The 25,227-nt window shown below is 35.9% G+C and overlaps 1 protein-coding gene across 3 annotated transcripts in view; it reads left to right on the forward strand.

Moving 5' to 3' along the window:
* The window catches only part of phtm (cytochrome P450 enzyme phantom), a 254,564-nt gene extending 232,109 nt beyond the window's left edge, over nucleotides 1-22,455 (forward strand). For all 3 annotated transcript variants that reach the window (XM_069828289.1, XM_069828295.1, XM_069828282.1), the window contains exons 3-8: nucleotides 718-863; nucleotides 3,173-3,375; nucleotides 6,699-7,014; nucleotides 10,657-10,809; nucleotides 19,688-19,862; nucleotides 21,984-22,455. In XM_069828289.1, the coding sequence (XP_069684390.1) occupies nucleotides 718-863; nucleotides 3,173-3,375; nucleotides 6,699-7,014; nucleotides 10,657-10,809; nucleotides 19,688-19,862; nucleotides 21,984-22,165 (1,175 nt within the window). In that variant the 3' untranslated portion in view covers nucleotides 22,166-22,455. The remainder of the gene's footprint in view (nucleotides 1-717; nucleotides 864-3,172; nucleotides 3,376-6,698; nucleotides 7,015-10,656; nucleotides 10,810-19,687; nucleotides 19,863-21,983) is intronic.
* Nucleotides 22,456-25,227: the final 2,772 nt, after the last annotated feature.

Here is a 25,227-nt window from a genome sequence, read left to right on the forward strand (position 1 = left end):
AATGAGATGGAGATAATGCCGGTGAAATACCGTCCCTCCATCCGTCCGTCTACCCATCCATCCATCCATCCATCCATCCGTCTACCCATCCATCCATCCATCCATCCGTCTACCCATCCATCCATCTATCCATCCATCTGCTGTCCGTCTGTCCTATCCGTCCATCTGTCCTTTCGCGTTCTGTCTGTCCTGTCCTGCTCTGTTTACTGTCCTGTCTGGTCCTGTTCTGTCAGTCCTTTCTGGTCCTGTCTGCTCCTGCTTTCTGTCTACCTGCTTCTTCACTGCCTGACTGCCCGCCCATCCATCCATATATCCATCCACTCACTCATACAACCACACATTCACCCACCCATCTGCTATCACCGACCAGTAACATCGTCGTCAGCATTATTTATTTTATATGATCATAAAGTTTGTTGTCATAGTTATGTTATTACCGTTCGTTTCACCATTCTGAATTTTTAGATGTTTTATGAAATCTTTTTTCTATTTCGTTTGTGTCCGTCACCAAATCAGCAAGTTTGATCGAAATTCAGGTTTCGATCCCTGAAATGGAAGATCTTTATCCAAATTCAACTGTAACGATAATTTATTAATTTATAACTCTTGCACTAATGGAGCGTTCTGAAGTACAGTTGGAAACGTTTTAGAGAATGTTGATTATGATGAAATTGATAATATTCTTATAATACATGATACCGATTTTATTTCTGCTAGGAATCATCTGTGCTGAAGGAGAACTATGGAAAGACCAACGGAAATTTGTTTTGTCATGTCTAAAGAATTTCGGCATGATTAAATATGGAGCTAGAAGAGAGAAAATGGAGAAGAGGATATTAGAAGGTGTCAAGGAATGCCTCCAGGTAGGCTAAGGTCAAACTTCTATACTTGATGGATGGATGGATGGATGGATGGATGGATGGATGGATGGATGGATGGATGGATGGATGGATGGATGGGTAATAGAAATTATATAGATTATATATGGTAAATGTTAGGTACCTAATATTATTTATAAGTATATTATTCTATAGTTATACTACGAAGATTGATTGATAAATAAATAAATAAATAAATAAATAAATAAATACATAAGTAAATAAATAAATAAATAAATTGGATAAACTTATTGCTTTCAAATTTCCCACCACTCGATACCAAAACTTTTACTTAATATAGCGTGATATAAACGCAGAAACTTTTATGTTAAGTTTTAAAAGTATAAATGTTGAAATTTTTCTTGGATGAAACATACTTGTAAGTTATACAAGAAGTCAAAAGAAGAATAGCAATAACAAAGGAAGTTTTTATTAGAAAAAGGAGCATCTGCTGCGGACCTCTGGAGAAAACTAAGGAAGAGACTAGTGAAGTGCTTTGTGTGGAGTGTAGCATTGTATGAGACAGAAACATGGACATTACGACGAAGTGAAGAGAAGCGAATAGAAGCATTTGAAATGTGGACATGGAGAAGGATGGATCGTGTGGAATGGACAGACACAGTAAGAAACGAATCTGTGCTGGAAAGAGTGGATGAAGAAAGAATGATGCTGAAACTGACCAGGAAGAGGAAAAGGAATTGGCGAGTCACTGGTTGAGTCTGACAGCGGCGGATTTTCAGGGAAAGCAAGGGAGGCCGTGCCTCCCCTAATATTTTACCAGAACAGAATATGGCAGTAATAATTCCAGCTGAATTAAGATCATAAACAAGTTATAGCAAATGACGAACATTTTTCCTTTTATATTAATTTTACTATTCACTATGACTAAGATTTAAGTTACATCAAGTCGACCACGTTCAGTTGGTGATGCCAGCATGCTATATTGTAGATAGTACAAATAATTCGTACTGAAATATAACCTGTGTAGTCGACATCTAGCATCTATGCGAGAGCGGGAGAGAGGAGTTGGCTACATGACGCTACTCCCCGGTAACTATGACAACAGCAGTTCAACCAATAAGATAGCTGCTTAGCGAAATGTTTAGACTTGACTAGAGCGCGCGAGGGCAGCCAAATTTGGAGACGTCCTACCCACCGCTGACAACTGTTTCGGCTGTATTGGGAAGCTCTCTCTCTTTCTCTCTTCTTGGTTTTAGAAATTTAAGTCTCGTGTTGTTAGTCTTCTCTCCCTGGTAAAAGTTTTCTTTTATGTTGTTAGATTTTTCTCTTGTTTGCGGTGTTCCTGTTATTTTTTTCTTTTGTGTTACGAGATATATTTATTTATACAGCAGTTTAAATATATCGAGAGTTTAGAAACAAATGCAGATTTGTCTCCAGCTTCTTCTAGTAGTAGTTTTTCAGTATGTTGTGCCCTAATTGATCGGTTTGAGAAGAAAGAGGATCGTCGAGTTAATTTGCTGTAAACTTAGACTATGTAATAGTAATGAGCAAGCCTCGGATTCTTAGGTTCGAATCAATTTTGTTGCTATCTCGTTACTATCGAAGTATTGCTTTTCTTGTTCGTTTTATGTAGCAAAGAGTAATATTCTTAAATTCAATATGATCTAAAAAGACCTAATTCGTAGGTTAGGATTTAAAATATCCTAAAGAGAGGCAATTTTTACCAAGCCGTTGTAATATATTAACAGTAGGCCTATGTTGTTCATTTTTATTTTTTTCCCCGTAAAATCATATAAATTCCTAAACATAAGATTTAAAAATCCTAAAACATAACTTAGTAAGCCTAATTTTAGTTTCTTAAAACCTATAAATTCTGCGGTTGGTACTGAGGTACGTCACAGGTCTTATATGTTTATATTCTCATCAGTCACGTCTTAGCCTCCTCAACTTTCAAATCCACCGTCCGCTACTGGGTTGAGAAGCAACTGCCTACTGAAAGATGCATTGGAAGGAATGGAGAACGGGAAAAAAGTTCGCGGCAGAAGAAGATATCAGATGATAGACGACTCTAAGATATATGGATCATATGCGGAGCATGGATATAATTTAATTTTTCAATAAAAGGATATTTATTATTTGAACATTATTGTACACATGGAAAGTTGTATATTATTAGGTACTTGCACGAGTATGCTCGTAAACTGTGTCACAAATAACGTTGGTCAGCTGACTGAGCTACTGGTGAATCATGAACCATGAATCTGATGTATTCTGTAAGAAATCCGATATTATTACTGTATCTAGGCTTAACTAATGGCTGCTGATTGTTACAGACGATTGAATCCTCCTGCAAGTCAGATACTTTCGATATCCAACATACACTCATGCATAGCCTGGGGAACGTGATGAACTCTCTAGTTTTTGGTGTCACTTACGAGAACGACGACCCTACGTGGCGATATCTGTTGAATCTGCAGGAAGAAGGAACCAAAGAAATTGGAGTTGCTGGACCAATAAACTTCCTTCCTTTTCTAAGGTTAGTTAATTTGTTAGATATTACGAATAATATATAACATAACATTGGTTTTATCTTCTTTTTCATCATTACCATCATCTACTCTCCTCTTTCTCTTCTTTTTCATCTTCTTCCCTTTTTCTGCTTCACATTTCTCTTCTTATTCTGATTTTACTTTTTATTTCATTATCTTTTCTTTTTCCTTTCCCCTCCTTTCTTTCCCATTTTCTCTCTTAACCTCGTCACTCCTTTCCTCGACTTCTTCCCTTTCCTGCTGCTATGCTCTTCTTCTTTTCCTTATTCCTTCCTCTCCATCTTGTGTTTCTTATCATTTTCCTTTTTCTCATTTTCCCTTTCCCTGAGAATCTTCTCATTTATTCACGCTGTGACGGTCCAAAGAATTGTGCCCCAGTATAACCACGGAGGTCGTGGTTAAAGACCGTGAGAGTACATTGCATTCGAGTGTTATAACATTTGTTACTTCCAATAAATAACGTAAGATTAAGCAAAATCAAGCTTTCAGGTATAACTCCCTGTAAAGTTGTCATTATAAGATTAACATTGTCAGTTTTGTAATCGGTTATTTAAGGCGCTTTATTAAATGCGAAATTACGAATATCTACAGTCATTGCAGTAATGGTGAGATAGTATTTGATGAGATGAGTCCGAATATTTGTCATGGAATTACCTAACATTGGTCTCACATTGGGGGGAAAACCTCGCAAAGAAAATTCAACCAAGTAGGCTGAACAGTTTGAGCGGAATTCCAATCCACACCCGAATGTACCTTCGAAAATCGAGTTCCACTTCTTACCCTGATGTACATCGGTGAAGAGCATTGTCAATTTAATATCTATGTAATAATGTAACAAAAATACACCGTGTCCCGCTTAGAGGGATCGAGAAATAAGTGATAATGTCAAAAGTAAATAATGGTTTATTAACATAACTTTTTACATAACTTGATGTAAAAACTCTCCGAGTTTTGGAAAATTTTCAATACAACTCGATGTGTGCGCCTTGAGTTGCCCTGCAGACATCTAAACGGTATTCCACCTCCCGCCAAGTGTTCTGTGGCATTTGTGGAGTCACTAGCACAGCTGCATTTGTGATGCGTTGTCTCAGTTCCTCCAAAGTGTTAGCTCTGCCTCTTTGGTGCACAGTATCCTTCACAAAACCTCAGAAAAAAAGAAACGTCCAGGGGGGTCAGATCGAGTGACCTGGTTGGCCAGGCAATGGGTCCTCATCTTCCGGTCCACCTATCCATGTACGAAGAACACGGCGTTGTACTCGCGTAACAGATTTTTCTTCTGCTAGCCATAGCACACACTGAACTTTCTGTTGAGGTGTTCACATGGCGTGTTCTCCTACAAAATGGCGCCAGACTTGTTTCAGCAACAAACAAATTAAAGTTACGCATGCAGCTGTTTTCAGACTTTGTTGCGTAAACTTGGACAATTTCTCTATCTTGTCAGATGTAAATCTCTTTATCTGGTTTTAAGTGGTGAGCATTTACATCTCGATCCCTCTAATCGGGACACGGTGTATGAACGCTAATTTGATTCAGTGTAGCGACATATAATTATCGAAAAATATGAGAAGAGCAGTAGCAAACACAAACAATTTTAAGTCATAATACAAGTACAGTATAATGTCTCAAATTAACCTGACAAGAAAACTGGGGAGAATTAGTAAGTGATGCACTAAATTTTAATTTAAAATACAAAACCGGAAAAGGAGCCAAGAAGGTTTAATGTGCCATTCGTCTGATTTCCTAGCATCTCAGAGTCCCTGCAGTTTTAGATAGGATGGCAGACACCTTTCCTCTGAATGCGCTCAGATTGGCTATCCGGATGCATTATTTCTTAGTCAAGTGGAGGAGATTGAAGTTGAAAGGCGCTAGATATGATAGCAAGCTCTATATGAGCCGTTCAGAGCAGAAGTGATGTAAGTCAAGAATGGATGAGGGTTAAAGTAAACATTATGTAAAATACAGCGCAAAGTAGCAATTAATATTCATTTATTTAAACTATTAGTAGTCAGTGGATAGCACGAAGGACATATTAATTCCTACTTTGCGCTGTATTTTACAGAAATTTTACTTTAAACCTCATTACCCAATTTTGACTTACATCACTTTTGCTCTCAACGGCTCATATAATAATCCGAGGCACGACAGCCCATGAAGAACCATGACCAACAAGCCGGCTTCTGATCTCACTTCTACATGCAGAAGCAGAGGTAGACGATCATCCAACCAGAATGGAGGTATCGTGTGGTGAGCACGATGATCCTGGCTTTCGTAACCGGATTTCGCTACCTATCGTAGCTCCGAAAGTGCATCACGATGCTGGGTGGGCACCGTTCCCATATACTGGCTGAAATTTCATGAGAAAATTTCTTCCCCTATGAGGACTCGAACCAGCGCGTATTCCGTAACGCGAGTCCAAGGCAGGATGCCTTAGACAACGACGCCACGGCGCGGGACAGCAAGCTCTATAAGAGAATTAAATAAATAGGATAAAGATGGAGGGAATGACGAGTTCTATTGCGATAGTGAAACCACAGTCTAGTATAATACAGTCACGAAGCTTGAGTTTATGAGGGTACTAGGAACAATAGACTGTGCAGGTACTATTTTGCATTGTCTGTAATGAGGCGATAGTAGCGATCATAGTGGCTAGCAACTATCTATGGATGCATGTTTACTACGCATTGACCTTCGTGACTGTATATACTAGACTGTGGTGAAACCTGACATACTTCTTTGTTTCTTTCTTCTCTTTGTTCGCCTTTCTCCGCTACTTCTTTCTTCATAATTGAGTACTGGCATAATTCAAACTGTAGGTGCAATTTCCTGCTGAATCCAGAACTGCATTCATGAGTGGATTCGATTCCCGCTTGGACTGATTACCTGGTTGGGTTTCTTTTCGACTGTAAGACGAATGTAAAGTAATCCAATAGCGGAACCTCGGCCTTATCTCGCCAAATACCATCTCACTATCACCAATTTCATCGACACTAAATAACCTGATAGTTGAGGGGCTTAGAACAAAAAGCAGGTAAGTGACATTATTAAAAAAAAATGAGGTAAGTGCGTGTTGTGATAGCCCAAAAGGATGTTACTTTGGGATAAAATCAGGTAAGTGATCACACTGTGCAGGGCATCATTTCACCAAACTAGTGTATAATATTTAATAGCATGTAGAACTTTAACTGTAATTTGCTCAAAACCAGGTTTCTGTCACTTATCTGCTTTTTGTTCTAAGCCCCTCAGTTGATACAGCGTTTTTAAATAACCAACTACAAATTTATGACAGTTACATATTTTATGTCTTTCGTAGGCACCTCCCAGGATACAAAAAAACGATGAAGATGTTGATTAGTGGTAAAGATAAAACTCATCAGTTGTATAAATTAATCATCGACAAGCGCATAGAGAAGCGCTCTTCTCCTGACGGAAATGACGATAACATCCCTGGCAACTTGATAGACGCCTTCCTCGACGAACGAGGGCGACGTGAAGAAGGCGACGATGGTTTCTACAGCGACCGTCAGTTTCACCATCTGCTGGCAGACATATTTGGTGCTGGCCTGGACACCACTCTCACGACGATTCGATGGTTCATCTTATTTATGGCAGCGTATCCGGAGGCTCAGGTACACTGATGAAATGTTGCATTGTTGTAGGTGATAAGTGCTAATCGAACATTTAACGAATAGTTTTAAGCTTTAAAATAGGAGAAAATGTTTCGTCGAAGTGAATGCTGATTAATAGGCCTGCTAATTACTTCTGTTTGTTGCAATCAGTTACTCCGCCCATTCGGTAATGATAGCCAACACATTGGGAATGGAATGGAATTTCAGGAGTGGGGCACTATGACCCAGCACTGCAATCTTTCAAGACCTATTGCGTTAACTCTCAAGCTAGGGCATCTCCGAACCCACATCGGCTGCCTACACTAAGGTTCGCTGCGTACCCAAGTTTCGAGAAGGCGACCCCCCCTCGTCCCTAGGTCAACCCCCTGTGTGCGTCGCCAGCCGGCGTTCGGGGAATGCTATGATGACGAAATGGAGAATTGGTGACGGAATGCTGTAGATGCCTAATGTGGGGAAACGGAGAACCCCTAGAAAAACCCAGGCCGACTTTCTTCATGGATAATTAAATTTTCAAAGTATTCGTCTTTCATCAAACGTCTTATGTTGGGTCCCACAAATATTCTTTCTTTAAGTTTAGCCTCAGAAAGAAAGGAAAGGTTAGAAATTACGTATTGAAACAATTACCATCTTCATACAATATTTTCACAAACATATGAAGTCGCCATCATTAAACCCGCTTCTGTGTACTTCTAAACAACTCGAAAATTATCGATTGTTTCACAGTCGATCGTGTTCAATCACTTTACGATAGATTATATCTATTGCAGTATAAGATTACGCACGAAATTTAAATACAGCGCACTTAAGGAATTACATAAAAACTATGGTGTCGGACGAAAACGTATTTCATTTTAGCAGAGAGCATGAAAATGACTCTTCGTCATGTAAAACGCCAAAATATGTATAACCATTGCATTTACTAAAGCGTCGTGGTAACATAAATCAATAAAACATATGACTATGACTTCAAATTAATATCACTACCCAACAATTTTTTTTTCATACCTCCGCGATAAAAATTGGTGATTCTTAACGAAAATGTTACGCTGATTTTGAAAATCCCCAAAGAAATTTCCTATCGCTTCAGGTTAAGAAGATATAAATACATTTACAATTTTTCATACATGGTTTTAGATAAAATGTTATGTTACATTAATTCTTATGCTATAATGATGTATTCATGCTAGGTTAAGATTAATTCACAAAATGTAGTTTTATATGCATGCAATAATATTTGGGCCATATTTTAAGGGAACATACCTTTAACTTTGATTAAACGTGTTAGGTAATATGTGATTTTCTCTTGTACCCCTCCCTGCCCTCCTTCACAAACAGTAATCCTCCTCCATCATTACTGGATCCTTACGACTTTGGTATCTCTTCTCCATGGTGGAAATGTCTTGAAGAAACCGTTCCCCTTGTTCATCATTAACATCACCCAGATTTTCCGGGAAAAGTTGAGATATGAATGAAGGAAATGGAATTTCAAAGACATTCGACAACCCATATTTTTGTAGCATTTAAAAATAAATTTGACACCAAAGTTTTATAGTGAATTTTTCTTCAAGAAGAAGAATTCCCTGGGTGTCTAGAGTCTGGAAATTTGTATGAATGTGAGTGTGATTGTGAGTGTGCCGGGTTAATATTAATTAACCAGTCATCACAAATATATAAAAAAAATACATCAGGACTGTCGCTGGGCAGTAACCTGAACACACGTTTCAGCGTCACATTGTTGACAAGTAACTCTCCATCTGTTAGCACAACCATAAAGCATCTAATAGATGCTATAGAGTTACCAACAACGCAAAAAAAAAAAACTTCTTTTGTATTTCCGATAAAACCAAGCACAACTCTTTTAAATGATTGCCAAGCTGCTAATTCAACCATTTGTAAATTTTTCTCAAACATTTCGTCCTTCACAAGTTTTCTGATTTGAGGTCCATTAAAAATCCCTTCTTTCAATTTTGCATATGTTAACTGTAGAAACTTGCCTTGCAAATATGCAAATCCACTGCCATCCTTGTTGAGTGCCTTAACAAAATTCATCAGCCCAAGTTGTATGTATAATGGAGAAAGAAGAATCTTATCAGGCTGAACCAATTGTGTTTCTTTTACATTACTTTTCCCCGGGACATATTTCTGCTGCTTGTCCCATTGTTGTACCACATAATGATTTTCTGTAGCACGGCTGTCTCACAAACACAAAAAACAACTTATTATTTTGTGAAGCCCCCTTGCAAACAAAGCAAACCAATTACTTTAAAGTCAACACATATCTTCCAACAATGAGCCTCATATTTTAAAACACACACAATCTTAGTCATACTTTCATAACTTTCTTTAAGACCTACAAAATGGAAAACCGGAACAGATGGAAATGCATTACAATTATGAAGTAACACTGCTTGTAAGCTAAGCTTAGCTGAATCTATAAACAAACACCAGTCATCTGGATTATGCTGAACCTCTAGTTCACTCTTTAAACCATTAACGTCTACACAGAAACACATATTCTCACATAAGTTACATCACGTTTTATGCAGGAAATAATATTACTTTACAATCCCATTAATAGTGCCAGACCCGTCTCTACCTGGGTTTATCTCTTTGCTGTGTCTATTTCTAGAAGAAAAGACAGATTTATTACCGGTATCCTGATAACTGACAAAGGCTTAGTTAGTTGGTATAACAAATAACACATTTTCATCTTTACATTTTTTGTCCACACCTGTGGAGTAACGGTCAGCGCGTCTGGCCGCGAAACCAAGTGGCCCGGGTTCGAATCCTGGTCGGGGCAAGTTACCTGGTTGAGGTTTTTTCCGGGGGTTTCCCTCAACCCAATACGAGCAAATGCTAGGTAACTTTCGGTGCTGGATCCCGGACTCATTTCACCGGAATTATCACCTTCATTTCATTCAGACGCCAAATAACCTAGATGTTGATACAGCGTCGTAAAATAACCCAATCTTTACATTTTGTAAGTACATAATCATGTAGGACAGGGGTAGCCAACATATGACACGCGTGTTACCAGGCGGCACGCGAACTCGTTTTCGATGTAGAATATCTAAAATATCTAAAAATTGTAACCGTAATGTGACATTTTAAGCATTGTTTTCAGAATCTACGCTTGAAAATGAACTAAAAATATGTATTATCTTCACGAAGGTAAGTTTCATGTTGAGTAGTGTAGCCTATTTTGCTCTATATTTTTCTAATAAATAAGTAAATAAATAATCAAAAACAAATGAGCAAATGAGTAAAGGTTTAAATAAATAATTAAATACAAAATAAGTAATTAAATAAATAACTGAATAAATAAGTAAATGGATAAACACATAAATGAGTAAATGAACCAATAAATGAGTAAGTTAATAAATGGGTAATTAAATAAATTGATAATAAATAAGTAGATAAATAAATGAGTAAATAAATAAATTAGTAAGTACATAAATGGAAAGGTTTTGAAAGAAAATTAGAGAAACATGAATAGTGAGAATTACCGGTACGAATTTGTACTCTTCGATAATTGATCTCGCGTTCACTGAATCTGTACCTGGGAATGTTATGCTTAATTATTTTCTGAAGTTGACTGAAACATAATACAGTAATTTAAAATTATTATCCTGATATTTGCAGAAGAAGATCCAGGAAGAAATGGATAGTCTGATGAACTCTCGTATGCCTGTTCTGGACGATATACCTTTGCTACCGTATACACAGGCTGCAATTGCTGAAACCCAACGGATCCGGTCTGTTGTGCCAGTGGGAATTCCCCACGGAGCCCTCGAGGTAAGTCGAAAAACCTGACTTTCAAAGGTTTTGTTCAAATGAATTTGTTGTTTGAAATGTTTTCTTTTCTTTGCACCTAAAAACGATGATTAAATTACAGTCTTATATTTGAAGTCAAATTCCCTCTTAAGTATATAAGCTTACAGCTTTATATAGGTGCGTCGTCTATAAAGTAGCTGGAACAAGCTGTAATTAGAATTATTTCTTGCAATGAGTTGCATCCCAATATTGAAATGGAATTTTCAGATTAGCGCATATTTGTGGATCCATTACGATTAAAATAAAAACAACTAAACAAAAAATTCCAATTCCAATAATATTCTTTCTTTTTTTCCCATTTTCAAACTTTTAACAAGTGAAATTACCAACATTCGTAATGAGGTTGCTTGCCGGTAACTATTCTGTAAATAAGTAAGAAATACACAAACAAACATTTCTATCCGGAAAGGAGAAAGAGAGAGAGATATCTAATCTTAATTAAAGTTGTTAGGAAAGAAAGCCGGTGGCGAATTGTTTGAGTGAAATAATTGAGGACATGAACAAGACTGCTTCAACATGATTCGTCGGATGAGCAGACTATAAATACTGTTTTTACCTACTGATCCGAAATTATACTTTGTTAAATTACTTACCTATGACTTTTAGGGAACCCGGAGGTTCACTGCCGCCCTCACATAAGCCCGCCATCAGTCCCTATCATGAGCAAGATTAATCCAGTCTCTACCATCGTACCCCATTTTCCTCAAATCCATTTTAATATTATCCTTCCGTCTATGTCTCGGCTTCCCAAAGGTATTTTTTCCTCCGGCCTCCCAACTAACACTCTGTATGCATTTCTGTATTCGCCCATACGTGCTACATTACCTGCATAACTGGTTACGAAAGATACAACAGACAGATTGCTACTGAACGCCTGGCGCTATAGTCAGTATGCGAAGCTCTTCCGTCTCGCGGAATAGTCAAATGTTCGGTTTAACGAATGTCCGAGTCTCACTCGGTTGGAAGGCTCTGGATCATGAACGACAGATACTATTGAGCCATCCAAGAGTTCCAAGAATCGTTGCAAGGACGCGATTATCATCGTGTATCTTTCAAATGATATTTCCTCCTTTCTTCTCATTGATTGAAGCACGTATCATAAAACTACAATCATTAGAATTGAGAGTGTTTTTAATTTTTGTTAATAACGTGTTATCTCCCTAAAAACGATTTATTAGAGAAATAATATATCCGCTTAGAATAATTAAAAGACATAGGCTATATTAACGGCGGCCGGGTAGCTCAGTTGTTAGAGCAGGTGGCTACGAACTGGAAGGTCCGGGGTTCGATCCCAGATGGTGACAGGATTTTTCCTCGTTGCCAAACTTTCAGAACGGCCTCGAGGTTCACTCAGTCTCCTATAAAATTGAGTACCGGGTCTTTCCCGGGGGTAAAAGGCGGTCAGAGCGTGGTGCCGACCACACCACCTCATTCTAGTGCCGAGGTCATGGAAAGCATGGGGCTCTACCTCCATGCCCCCCAAGTGCCTTCATGGCATATTACATCACGTTTTATGCCTCTTTCAGAGGTAGCCTATGTATTTTGAGTTTAAAGTATGAACGTTACAATAGTAAGTGTGTAGGCCTACATATTTGCTCTTAATTTTTGTAAGTAATTGTAACTTATTTTATTCTTGTATTTGTTTACGCGTCAGATTTCATCTATGCATTACGCTTATTTCCTTTGTTGTTACCTGTGTCCATTAGTTGATTTATATATTAGTTATGAAGATAAATGTACCAAAGTGTCCTATCAATTATAACCCTATTTCAAGCTAACTTACAAATGGCTTTTAAGGAACCCGCGGGTTCATTGCTGCTCTCACATAAGCCCGCCATCGGTCCCTATCCTGTGCAAGATTAATCCAGTCTCTATCATCATATTCCACTTGCCTAAAATCCATTTTAATATTATCCTCCCATATACGTCGCGGCCTTCTCAAAGGGCTTTTTCCCTCCGGTCTCCCAACTAACACTCTATATGCATTTCTGGATTCCCACATACGTACTACATGTCCTGCCTATCTCAAACGTCTGGATTTTATGTTCCTAATTATGTCAGGTGAAGAATACAATGCGTGCAGTTCTGCGTTGTGTAACTTTCTCCATTCTCCTGTAACTTCATCCCTAGCCCCAAATATTTTCCTAAGCACCTTATTCTCAAACACTCTTATCCTCTGTTCCTCTCTCAAAGTGAGAGTCCAAGCTTCACAACCATACAGTACAACCGGTAATATAACTTTTATAAAGTCTAACTTTCAGGTTTTTTGACATCAGACTAGATGACAAAATCTTCTCAACCGAATAATAACATGCATTTCCCATATTTATTCTGCGTTTAACCTCCTCCCGAGTGTCATTTATATCTGTTACTGTTGCTCTAAGATATTTGAATTTTTTCACTTCTTCAAAGGATAAATTTCCAATTTTTATATTTCCATTTCGTACGATATTCTGGTCAGAGACATAATCATATACTTTGTCTTTTCGGGATTTACTTCCAAACCTGTTTACTTTCTTCAACTAAAATTCCCGTGTTTTCCCTAATCGTTTGTGTATTTTCTTCTAACATATTGACGTCATCCGCATAGATAAGCAGCTGATTATACTTTGTTAACTGCAATTTTATTTAGTTGTGATAAGATTTGTTATAAATAACCGTTGATGCCTATGGTTGCTTAAAATGTATTCTTGTTTTACTCGAACTGGCCACCATACTATGTTTTCTTTTGCAACAACTTGAACTAACTCTGTCTCATTTGCTTTAATTTATCCCTCTATGAAATGTGTTTGCTTTGGTTATGCAACTCCACGAGCAAGAAGCTCTCTCTTTGGGAAAAGTTTCTGTGACCAAAAATACCCATCTTTGTTTCTGAAATGTCATCAATATCACAACATAATTATAAATACAACTGATTGGGGCATCTGCCTATTTCGATTTCATCGTAGCTCATAAAATATTTTCCCTCTTTGGGTTTTAGAATGTGATTCTTCAGGCATGTCTATTTTTACTACGTATCTCCTGCCTTATTTCTTAATTCACTATTTACGACGCTGCACTGGGTCAACTGCGAAATTATACATATTTATTTATTATTATCAAAATCATGTACAATTTGTATATCATTCGTTAATAGTGGTCCTGTTACAATACTGTTTTCCAGGAAATCACCCTTAACTTTTACTGCTAATAACTATTACTATATACCCAATATTACGTACAATCATTCTAGTTATTTCTTAACAAAAACTCTTTCCCTTTAATTACTATTTCTTATATATATATATATTTCTTATATATATATAACGTCGTTGTTCCTGCAATAACTCCTATGTGACATATTTATTGATTTTCAAATTTTTTCTCTATTAAATAACTTAAATAGTGATACAGCAAATAATAAAATGTAATTATATTTCTTCGTTTCGAAAATGTAAGAATTCACAGTCTCCTATGTACGGCTGCCATAGGATGAATAAATGTGTTTTTTCTTCCTACTGAAAAATTTTATATGTCGCACATAAGAGTTATTGCAGGAACAACGACGATATATTTATACCCTAGTTTTCCCTTCCCATTTTTTCTTTACTATATACAACAATTTTCCGAGTTCCTTCAGTTTTCTTCTGTTCACTATTCTATATAATTTCCTACACTCTATTTCTACATTTAGTTTTAGTAATGGCTTCTCAACAAATATTTGTCTTGTTCTTTCACTTTCTGGGCAAGATAGTGGAATCGCATCTTCTTTTTTATTACATAAAAGACATATTATATCTTTTCCTATGTTTCCTCTTCTACTTTTTAACCTCCAAATTCCCAATATATATACCACGCTAATCCCATCCTTTCACCCCTGTTGTTACTTTTGTTTATTCTTCCTGTGCCAACATGATTTTCATTTCTTTGTAATCTATTAATGATTTTAAGCTATTTAAACTGCTAAATATATTTTCCTGTCTCTCTATCTCATCACTTCTCTCCATTGTAATTTTACTTATTAAATTTATATTAATTGCACCAATTTCTTGCCATAAACTATTTAGTCCTAAACTGCTTACATTATTTTCTAATTCTTTTTCCCAATTAAACTTAGTTTTCGTCGTTTGTAGAAATCTTAAACATCTTTTCATTATATCATTTTCTCCATCCCTTACAATAGACCTGGGCGTTAATACCTCAATTGAGGTACTGCAGACTACCCCTTAACTCCTCACTCCACATTCCTCGGCAGAGACAGTTTTGTATCGGACCGATACGAGTAGACCTGAAGGAAAGCGTTGCAGAGTGACGGATTGTATAAGGCATGCATCATAGCTTTCGGCTCTCGCTGATCGCCTAAAATCCACCACTGATGCACAGTGTTTTATAATGTGTTCGTTTCTAAACTGGTGAAGCGAAAAGGACCTGGGCGGGGGTATCTCCTTTCCTTTTTCCTTTCCCTTTGTGGCCAGGGCTGCTCTACAATATAACCCAAAAATGTAATTTTCCTAACTAATATTGTTCCCCTACTACCCTCAATCCTCATTTTCAATCTGGCTGCTATATTTGAGACATTCTATGGAAACTCCAATATTTATTTACAAAAAATTTTATCTTATTCTATCTAAGTTTATTTGTGATAAGTAATTTCTCCAGATCTCAACATTATATGATATCTTTACTTCAATCATCGCTCTGGAAATGTGATTTAATCTTTTGTTATATATGTTGGGCCATTATTTAAACATTTTTCTATTGCTGTTAGTGCTACCTACGTTTCCTTTATTCACGATATTTTCATTTTGTTCCTTCCAATCTCTCTTACTATCTAATATTAAACCTAAGTATGTAAATGTAGTCACACTCTCAAATTGAATATTGTTTTGGCACCACTTTTCATTTTTACTCCGTACTCCTCCTTTCTTGCATATTACCACTTTCGTTTTCTTCTCGTTAATTTTCAAGTCTCAATTTGAACAAAACTTCGTAATGTCGTCTATAGCCTTCTGTAAACCTACTGTGGTAAATGACCCTAACGCGCAATCATCAGTAAATAGTAATCCCGAAATCTACACGTTTAAAATGGACGGACAGTGACAGTTTGCTTCACTAATATTATCTAACATTTCGTTAATATCCATATTAAATACATAAGGACTCAGGTTATAACTTGCCTTACCCCTCTAACTTGATTTATCTATTTTGAGACATTTACATCTGTTAATTTAATTCTGAAACCAATTTCACTACCCAATGCTTTCGTATTCTAATTCCTACATATTATATGGCGTCGGTTTACCTGAATTCGTCTCACAATTGGAGAAAAAAAAAAACCCAACCAGGAAAACAGTCAAGCGGAATTCGAACCTATGCTCGAGGACAACCTCGAAACAGTGATTTCTACCACATTTTCTATACCTACTCGTCGCCATCTTAGTGTATTGAAATACAGTAGAATCTCTATTAACAGTGGTAATGAAGGTAGTGGACTGAACGGTTAATCGAAAAAATCAGATAATCCGTACCATAAAAGATGTTTATAACTTAAGTTCATAATACACAATTTCGTAATGTCCTTCGTGGTCTTGTATTTAACGTGCTATGTAGTGGATCAGGAGTTCATAAAAAGTTCGGTTGCCAACGACGAGTTCTTAAGGATCAAGGGTTGATGATTGATGGTTGTCTGCGGTAAGATAGGATAGATATCCATACTATATATACTTTATCCTTTTTTTTTAAATCGCATACAGTTGTAACGCCAATCTCCTATTCTGAAGCGGCACTAACCACAGTTTCTTCTTTCCTAGACCTCTCAATCTTTTGTAATATTTTAAAATAAATAAACACAGTTCGTTTTCTTTTGATAACTGTGGAAGACGTTTTACATATAAGTTACATAGTACGGCCACTCGAATAGTACGGATAAGGACTGAAGTGTACAGGAGTTCGTGGAAATTCTTGGAGTAAATTCTTTGGACGCAAGTAGTGATTATTTTTACAAGTAACTTTTTTTTTTTTTTGCCGACAGCTAAGCATTTCTATTACATACTTTTTAGTAAGAGTAAAGGCTTGTAATAAATTTATATTTAAAAACTATGTAGAAACATAACGTACAGTACTATATATATTTTTCTGCAGCAAAAATAAAATAGGAGCTAGAAAAAAAGTCGGATAATCCGACAATCGGTTAATAGGGTGACGGATAATCGGGGTTCTACTGTCGATAGTTCGAAAATGTGCAGTAACCATCTACGTAGTTTAGTAGAGCTAGATAGCGAAAGGATATTGTGCTATATAGTCGTGCAGTTGATGAAGAGCTGCTAAACAACTAATAAAAATATTTTAGTCTTGACATTTCAGTTCTCATCTCCATCGCTTCAATCTCTTCAGTTTTTGTAGTCATTGTGCAGAACTTACCGTCATATGTCTGTATTGAATTCGCCATTCTGTATGAAATTTGAGGACTTTGATTGTTCTCACTTCTCATCGCCATGTTATTTTTATTGTGGAAATATTTGTTAATTTGAAGAGTTTATTAATAGCATTGTTATATGGAATATGTGTTTATTATTTGAACCATAGTTGCGAAATAATTATGCATTTTCTTGGAAATCAGTAAATCATTTCATAATCAGAGTATTAAGTTTTAATAAATTATAGACGTAAATATTTTGCCAAGAAGCTTGAAAATATCAGAAAAAGCTATTTATTTTCTTGAGGAATTCTCAAGGTTGACAGGATTTCTGCACTGTCCCCCCCTTCATCCTGATCTCCTTGCGAACATCAAGGTGATTTGTTAACTCTGTACTGAATGTTGTTTCCTTTCTAACACAGGGTCAGTGATCTTAGTATTGCAAAATAAAATCAGCTGAAGAAACCGGACGAAAACTTGACAAATAATATTAAACGAAGGTTTCAAAAGAAGTTACAGATTGGTAATTCGAATCGCCAAGTCGGTGATCGAAAACGCTTTCCATTACATCCGATGTTTTCAAGTTCAAACCCGACCAGGAATGTTTATTTTAAAGTGTGATAAAATTTCTGAAATGAGGCGAGCTAGAGGTGATTATACCTGTCTTTTGTTTTATGTGGTTGTAGAATTTATGCAGGTTATGAACATCCAACCTTCGCGTCTGCTTTTGTTTAACATATATAAAATAGTTTAATATAAATTTCCTTACAGTCGCACGGGATGATGATTGATATTTGTTGCCAACACCGCAGAAAATCGTTATAGCCATTCCCCAAGATTTACAAATGTAGGCTTTTGTAGAAATCGGTCCTACAAAAGGCGTAAAATATTTTTCTCCATTATCACGAGACCTAAGATATCATTTATTAACGAAAATTTTTATTTCTTTCCTTCTGCAATTGATAACGCTGGTAAATGTATTTAGAATTATTGGTAAGAGTACATCAAGTATAGATATTTTCAGGAGTATACTCGTAGAATAGAAGCATAGCCAAGCCTTTCGTGGCAGGTATTGAGAGCGTGAAGTTTGAACGTCTAGCGCAGAGGTACTCATGCAGCCCGTGGCAGTAGTCAGTATAAAGGCTGGTTCACAATAAACCGGGAACGGAAACTACAACGAGAACGGAAATAATGTTGAAATGAATGTATTTAAATGTGAGCATTTACAATTAACTATTTTGAATGCTCACATTTAAATACACTTATTTTAACATTATTTCCGTTCTCGATCTCATTGTAGTTTTCGTTCCCGGTTTATTGTGAACCAGTTATTCAGTATCGAGAACCGGATAAAAACTGCCTTAATTTTCAATTTAAGTGAAAAAAAAATTGTTTATATTTCTTAGCTAAATGGTCACTGATATCTGCAACACACATGTTATTTCGTTCAGTTTTGAAAACAGAGGAGTCCACACCTGTGGAGTAACGGTCAGCGCGTCTGACCGCGAAACCAGGTGGCCCGGGTTCGAATCCCGGTCGGGGCAAGTTATCTGGTTGAGGTTTTTTTCGGGGTTTTCCCTCAACCCAATACGAGCAAATGCTGGGTAACTTTCGGTGTTGGACCCTGGACTCATTTCACCGGCATTGTCGCCTTCATATCATTCAGACGCTAAATAACCTGAGATGTTGATACAGCGTCGTAAAATAACCCAATAAGAAAAGAGAACAGAGGATTCGCCGCCTTGTTGTAATCGGCAATTTTTATGACCGGTCATAAACAGCGGTGTTCCCTTTCCCGAATGTTGAAAAATGTCTACATCCGAAAAATGGCCGATCATTAAAAAATAAGTGGCTTGATCACTCACATTTAGACACATTTTATAATTTAGAGTTCAGAGAAGGGCTGGACCTACATTTTTCGACACAATCATGAAGATTATTCTCACAAGAATATTTCCACTATAAAATATGCTTTCGTCAAAAATGCTTAGAAGAGTAAAATGTCAAATTCCAGGAGAATATCTCGCGGCCTGGTATAATTGATGCCAAAACCCGGTACCGGGACGCGGCCCGGCGGTTGAGAAACGCTGCTCTAGGGCGTAGTGATCTCTTCAGCTTGCCAGTTGGGTTGTTATGGTAATAACGCAGTCTAGTGTATACAGTCACGAAGCTTGAGTTTTGAAGGTGCTAGGAACAATAGACTGTGCCGGTACTATTTCGCATTGTCTGTAATGAGGCGATATTAGCGATCCTAGTGGTTAGCAACTATCCATGTATGCATATTTACTACGTATAGAGCTTCGTGACTGTATATAGTAGACTGTGGTAATAACCTATCACCTTATAGACGGGAAGTTACGGATTGACCATGCCAATCTTACAATATTTATTTCTACCAAATGCTGATTTATTATTTTGTTTATTTGTCGTTTTGTTTTGTTACAGGACACTACTTTGGGAAATTACCACATACCAAAAGGGACCATGATTGTCCCGTTGCAATGGGCTGTGCATATGAGTCCTCTTCTATGGCAAGATCCGGAAACCTTCAAAGCGGAGAGATTTTTGAGTGAAGACGGAAATTTTAACAAACCAGAGTTCTTTATTCCATTCCAGACAGGTTGGTCAAATAACGCTGAGGAAATAAGAAATATTCAAATTTACTACTACTGCCAATACTACCACTATTGTAAAATAGGGAAGGAATATTTATAAACTCTGCATTGGAAACAACTTTCACATCATTGTATATATTTAGCAAACAACATATTATAAGAAACAGTTGCGTTCATCGTTGTCCCATAGCGTAAGGAAAAACGTACTGTAAATAACTTTCTTTCGCAGCACTACAGCCCGTGGTGGGTCTCTCCTTCTCTGTAGTTCTCCTTCATTTATTTTTCTCCTCTGACATCTCCTCCCATCTTCTAATTCCAAATCTTCCCAGATCCTGTTGAACACAATCCCACCTCCAACTCTTGACCTGTGTACTTACAGATATATAGGGAATATTTGTTTCACTCTACTAGTCACTATCATTCTATTTATAAGTCCCAAACCTGACAATTGACATATATCTGAAGATTAAGATTAGGTTAGGTTATCTATGCCAATAACTGTACTGCCAATAACTATATACTGTATGTCGGTGCCAATCACTGCAATTTTTTCAAATTTTGTGTTCCGACATGTTTAATAAATTCAATATTTTTAATGAAAAAGATTTCAAACCTATCATTATAATCCCTGAACTATTTCCTATATATTCCAATAAATAAAGTGAAAAAATGATATCAATTAATGAGGATAACGAATAAAAACTTATTGAAAATGTCTTAACGGTACCAACGACTATACAGTTCACCGTACTGCCTGATAATAGATGTACATACCAGCCAGAACCTCTACCAGAGGATTATTAAACATTGTTGATGTTATTTATAACTATTCTCGATATTTTGAAGTTCTCGCGTAATTTCCCCTCGATATTTTACTGACTATTACACTTTTACTACGTCATACTACTTTTGACTAATAAAACGGTACGAAAGGACGTCTTTCAACCAGTCATAGCTGCTTATCGCTACAATTTTATCACTTCCCTAACATTTGTTTATTTTTATCACTTCCCTAGCACCTGTTTGTTTTTATCACTTCCCTAGCATTTGTTTCTTTCTTTACAAACATTTCAAACTGCAAATTCTTTACGATACTATAAAACATGCTTTGCGATTGTCATTTCTTTCCCGCATAGATAGTCGACTGAAAATTGCGGCTCCGTTCAAACGTTTTGGTGATGGTAACATTAGTGAAATAGAATTTTAGTAAGTCAATATCTATTTTATTATATTAGAGTACTTTATTTCTTCTAATATTTATATACTTTCTTCTATTTTTATCACCTCCCTAGCATTTGTTTCTTTGTTTTCCAAAATTTAAACTGCAAATTCTTTACGGTACTGTAAAACGTGCTTTGCGATCGTTATTTGTTTACCGCATATAAGTAGTCAACTGAAAATGGCGACTTCGTTCAAACGTTTTGGTAAGTCAATTGATATTTTATTGTGTTAGAGTACTTTATTTCTTCTAATCTTTATATACTTTCTTCTAATCGTGTAACAGTCAATTAAATCCCACTCGAGTTTTGATTTTCTCTAGATAAATCAAAACCTTTAGTGATATTACTGTTGATAACACCACCACCACCACTGCTACGATGCCTGGATTCTATCTGAGCCAATACATTATATCACATTTCCAAATAATGAACGTTCATCTGGAAATTATATAGAACTTACGAACTTTCTTTTCACGCAAACTGAAAATTTGCATTAGACATTACGTCCGTTATATAACCCGCAGTCGATAGCTGCCGAATGCTGAAGTTTTAAAATATCCACGTCTTCAAAAGCTGTATGTGATTTAAGCATAGTAAATAATTCAAAACATATTAAACATTCTACTTTACATTAAGAACTTTCGGTTTGAATCATGTTTAAAACTATTTTGAGGAATAACTACTGAAGCTTTCCTGGCGACGTGATAACTCAAAATTTTTTCGGGCTTCCAGCCAGGTCATAAGTTGGTGATCCACCGACGTTTCGAGGATGTCATCTTCCTCATCTTCAGGGTTAAATGCAATGGGCTGCATCAGAAAATTTTGAGTTATTTTGAGGAAATTCATCGTATTGTGTTTGACTAATATCGTTATTAATTCTTTTTATTTGTTTCCTTCTTAAAACAGGTAAGAGGATGTGTGTTGGAGAAGAGATGGCTCACATGCTGTTGTTTCTATTTGGAGCGGCCATTATCCATAAATTCAGGGTGTCTCCGAAGGAAGAAGGCGTCGATTTGGACCTCGAAGGAGAATGTGGAATAACTTTAACACCAAAACCCAATCGCCTTAAATTTACTCCACGGTTCTGACATTATGGTTTATGGTTTCACTCTCAAGAATCTTCCATCACTTGAAGTTCCATCTTCGTAGATCATAGCAAAAGATTTATTACAAGTATTTTGAAAAGAAGGTGTAGATGTCTCTATTACATTTCAAAACAAAATGTTTATGGGATTTGTAGTATTTTAATTTCAGTAACTGTAAGAGGTTTTGTAATTATATTCGTTATTCTCTGTAATCATCTTCCATGTTCCATCAAGACCAACGCTTCGACATACGGTACAAAGACTCTAAAATTATGGCGCGTCCCTTCTAGAGAGAGAGTTTGGGCGAATTACGTTAAGCACATTACATCGGAAAAAAGAGAGTTGATATTTTTTACAGAAAATTTTATTACTTATCGTATTTTGATTACCTACCTTAATTCCTGTACTGACGTTACATTCTAAGGATGCCGAAAATTTTATGCCAGGAAACTGACATTTTTGTTTCGTTTGCTTGTGTTCTTAGCTTTAATCAATTATTTATATTTATATATTAAAATCAGGAAGCACAGAAATACATATTATATATAATAGAAACAAAAATACATTAAAAACTATTACATAATCAAACAAGAATTAACATGTCAAATATTAAAACAAAACAGAAATATAAATTAAATGAATTTACCCCCCGTATAAGCAAACGTTCGAGGTCGAGAGTTCAAAAGTGAACTGTAGATAAGCAGAAAGAAGAAAAAGACAAAGTAAACAATTAATATAAGCAATAAAATAGCACAGATTACAGAAACAAGTGCCTAGATGATAAAAAGCAGTTACAATTGAAATAGTTTATAACCAATATTCACAAGTATATAAGACTAATATTTAGCAATTAAGTATCAGACCCTATGTTAAGTTTCCTTAATAATTTCTTTAATTTCAAGTTTAAATTTAATCGTACTTATGTTAACTAAAGCAGGGTATTGAGAAATTAATTTGTTATGTAGTTTTAAACCATAGTTGAAGCATGTTTCCGTTAAACTTTTGGATTCTGTGAAATGAAATAATAATTATGTTCCTTCTCGTATTATTTATTATGGCAATATATGTTGAAATTTTTCTTGTTCTTATGAAAGAAAGTTAAAGAATTAATTAGTAAATAAAGATCAGAAGAAGAGGTTTTAATTTAAGTTGCTGTCATTTTCTATAATTGAAGTATAGCTTAGTAAATATATAGTGATATCACAGTCTAGTATATACAGTCACGAAGCTTGAGTTGTTGAGGGTACTACGAACAATAGACTGTGCCAGTACCATTTCGCATTGTCTGTAATGAGGCGATAGTAGCGATCCTAGTGGTTAGTAATTATCTATGGATGCATATTCCCTACGTATTGAGCTTCGTGACTGTAAATACTAGACTATGGTGATATTGCAAACAATCGATTTAGATATTTTCCCGAAGATACGCATTTTTCCGCACATTGTAGCAGTTGATAATATGAAGTCCGTTTGTATATGGTCAGCCAGTTCTAATTTAAATTATTGTTAATATTCATTGTCTTCGGTTCAATTTGTAGGAGAATTATATGCATAGAATGTAATGATCTTTAGAATATTGGGAAATGAAAATGCAAAATTTCCTTTTCACTTGAAATCGGATGTAAGAATTTGTCTCTTCAATCGCTTTCTTAAATAACAATTACTGTCAAGTAAGGCTGTATAGAGAATACTTGTCCGAAAAATGGTTAAAAAAATATTCTGAATTGTGTCTCCAATCTAAGACTCCTTAAGGCAGAAATTTAGGAATTAATAATTTGTAAGAATTACCTCGGAATCTTTACATATCGACAGCCGTTCTGGAGAGAGAACAAGAAGTGATTTAAATTGCCTCAAAATCTGTTACTTTTAGCATTGTAATTTTTTTTTAATACTCTTACCCACCAAAATTCATATTGTGGGAAATAAAACTTGTTCTTTTACAAGCATTGTGGTACATCAGTAAGGAAACCAGCAATCGCTCCTTAGTTACTGGAATAAATAAATCTACGGAGCCCTGTTACGAAAAAGTATTTTAAAAGTGTAAAACAATATAACTTATTCACTTTCTTTCTACATAGATAAAATTAATTTCCTCAGGTAAGTTATAAGATTATAGATGTAATTGCAATGTATAAGCATACAAACAATACAAACATAAAATTAGTGTTGTGGGATTTAATCGATTAATCAATCAATTTCTGTTGTAAGATTAATAGATCAAAAATACTCAATCGAGTCGATTAAAATTAATCGGGTGTACTTGATATTAATTATTATTTTGTTAATGCAAGCTCAGACTAAAAATGCCGACAATATTCGTCTCTCAGAACTTACTTACTTCAAAACACAATAGTACCGTTATTTTGTAACTGTAAAGCAGGTAGCATAAGGCAAATCTTTGCACAAACACTTCAGAAAGAGATGGAGATATGAGAACAGTGACCTAGTCTATTTCTATTTAAAGTTGAAACACAATGAATAAGTTTTACGGTTTTCCAAGAAAACTTCCACATTGTTGTCAGCTCGTCTTCCTAAAGTATGAAATACATACTTCGCTGGGATTATCCCCTCATCCCTTAGCCATAGCTACAGTGTGTGCAAGAGAGACTCTCTTCTTCTCTATGTAAATTTTAAATGTTGTAACCCGACTGCTACTGTTTTGACCGCTGCACTGTGTGCAATTTCTTTATTGAGTTTGTAGATGAAACTTGTGTGCTTAGTTTACTAAAGAAAAAAAATCAGATTTCTGTGAAAACTCCATTATGTAATATGTAAATTTGAGAGGTAGACTCGGTGAAACGTTTGGATTTAAATTGAACGATAAAAAAAGTTTTTTTCATTTTTAGTGATGCAGAAAATAGTGTTACTAAACGTAGAGCAGCACTTAATTCGGAACATGTGAATGCACTCACATGTTTAAAATCATGGTTGAAGTAGTGTTAACTAGGTGAGTCTTCATCCTTTTTTTATTTGGGTTTGTCTCAAAAATCCCCGGAGAAATTGACACAAATTATAAGTCTACATAATAAATGTTAGTAAATAACTTAAATAGTATTTTTTTTTTT

This window comes from Periplaneta americana, chromosome 1, assembly GCF_040183065.1.
Source record: "Periplaneta americana isolate PAMFEO1 chromosome 1, P.americana_PAMFEO1_priV1, whole genome shotgun sequence".
NCBI lineage: Eukaryota > Metazoa > Arthropoda > Insecta > Blattodea > Blattidae > Periplaneta > Periplaneta americana.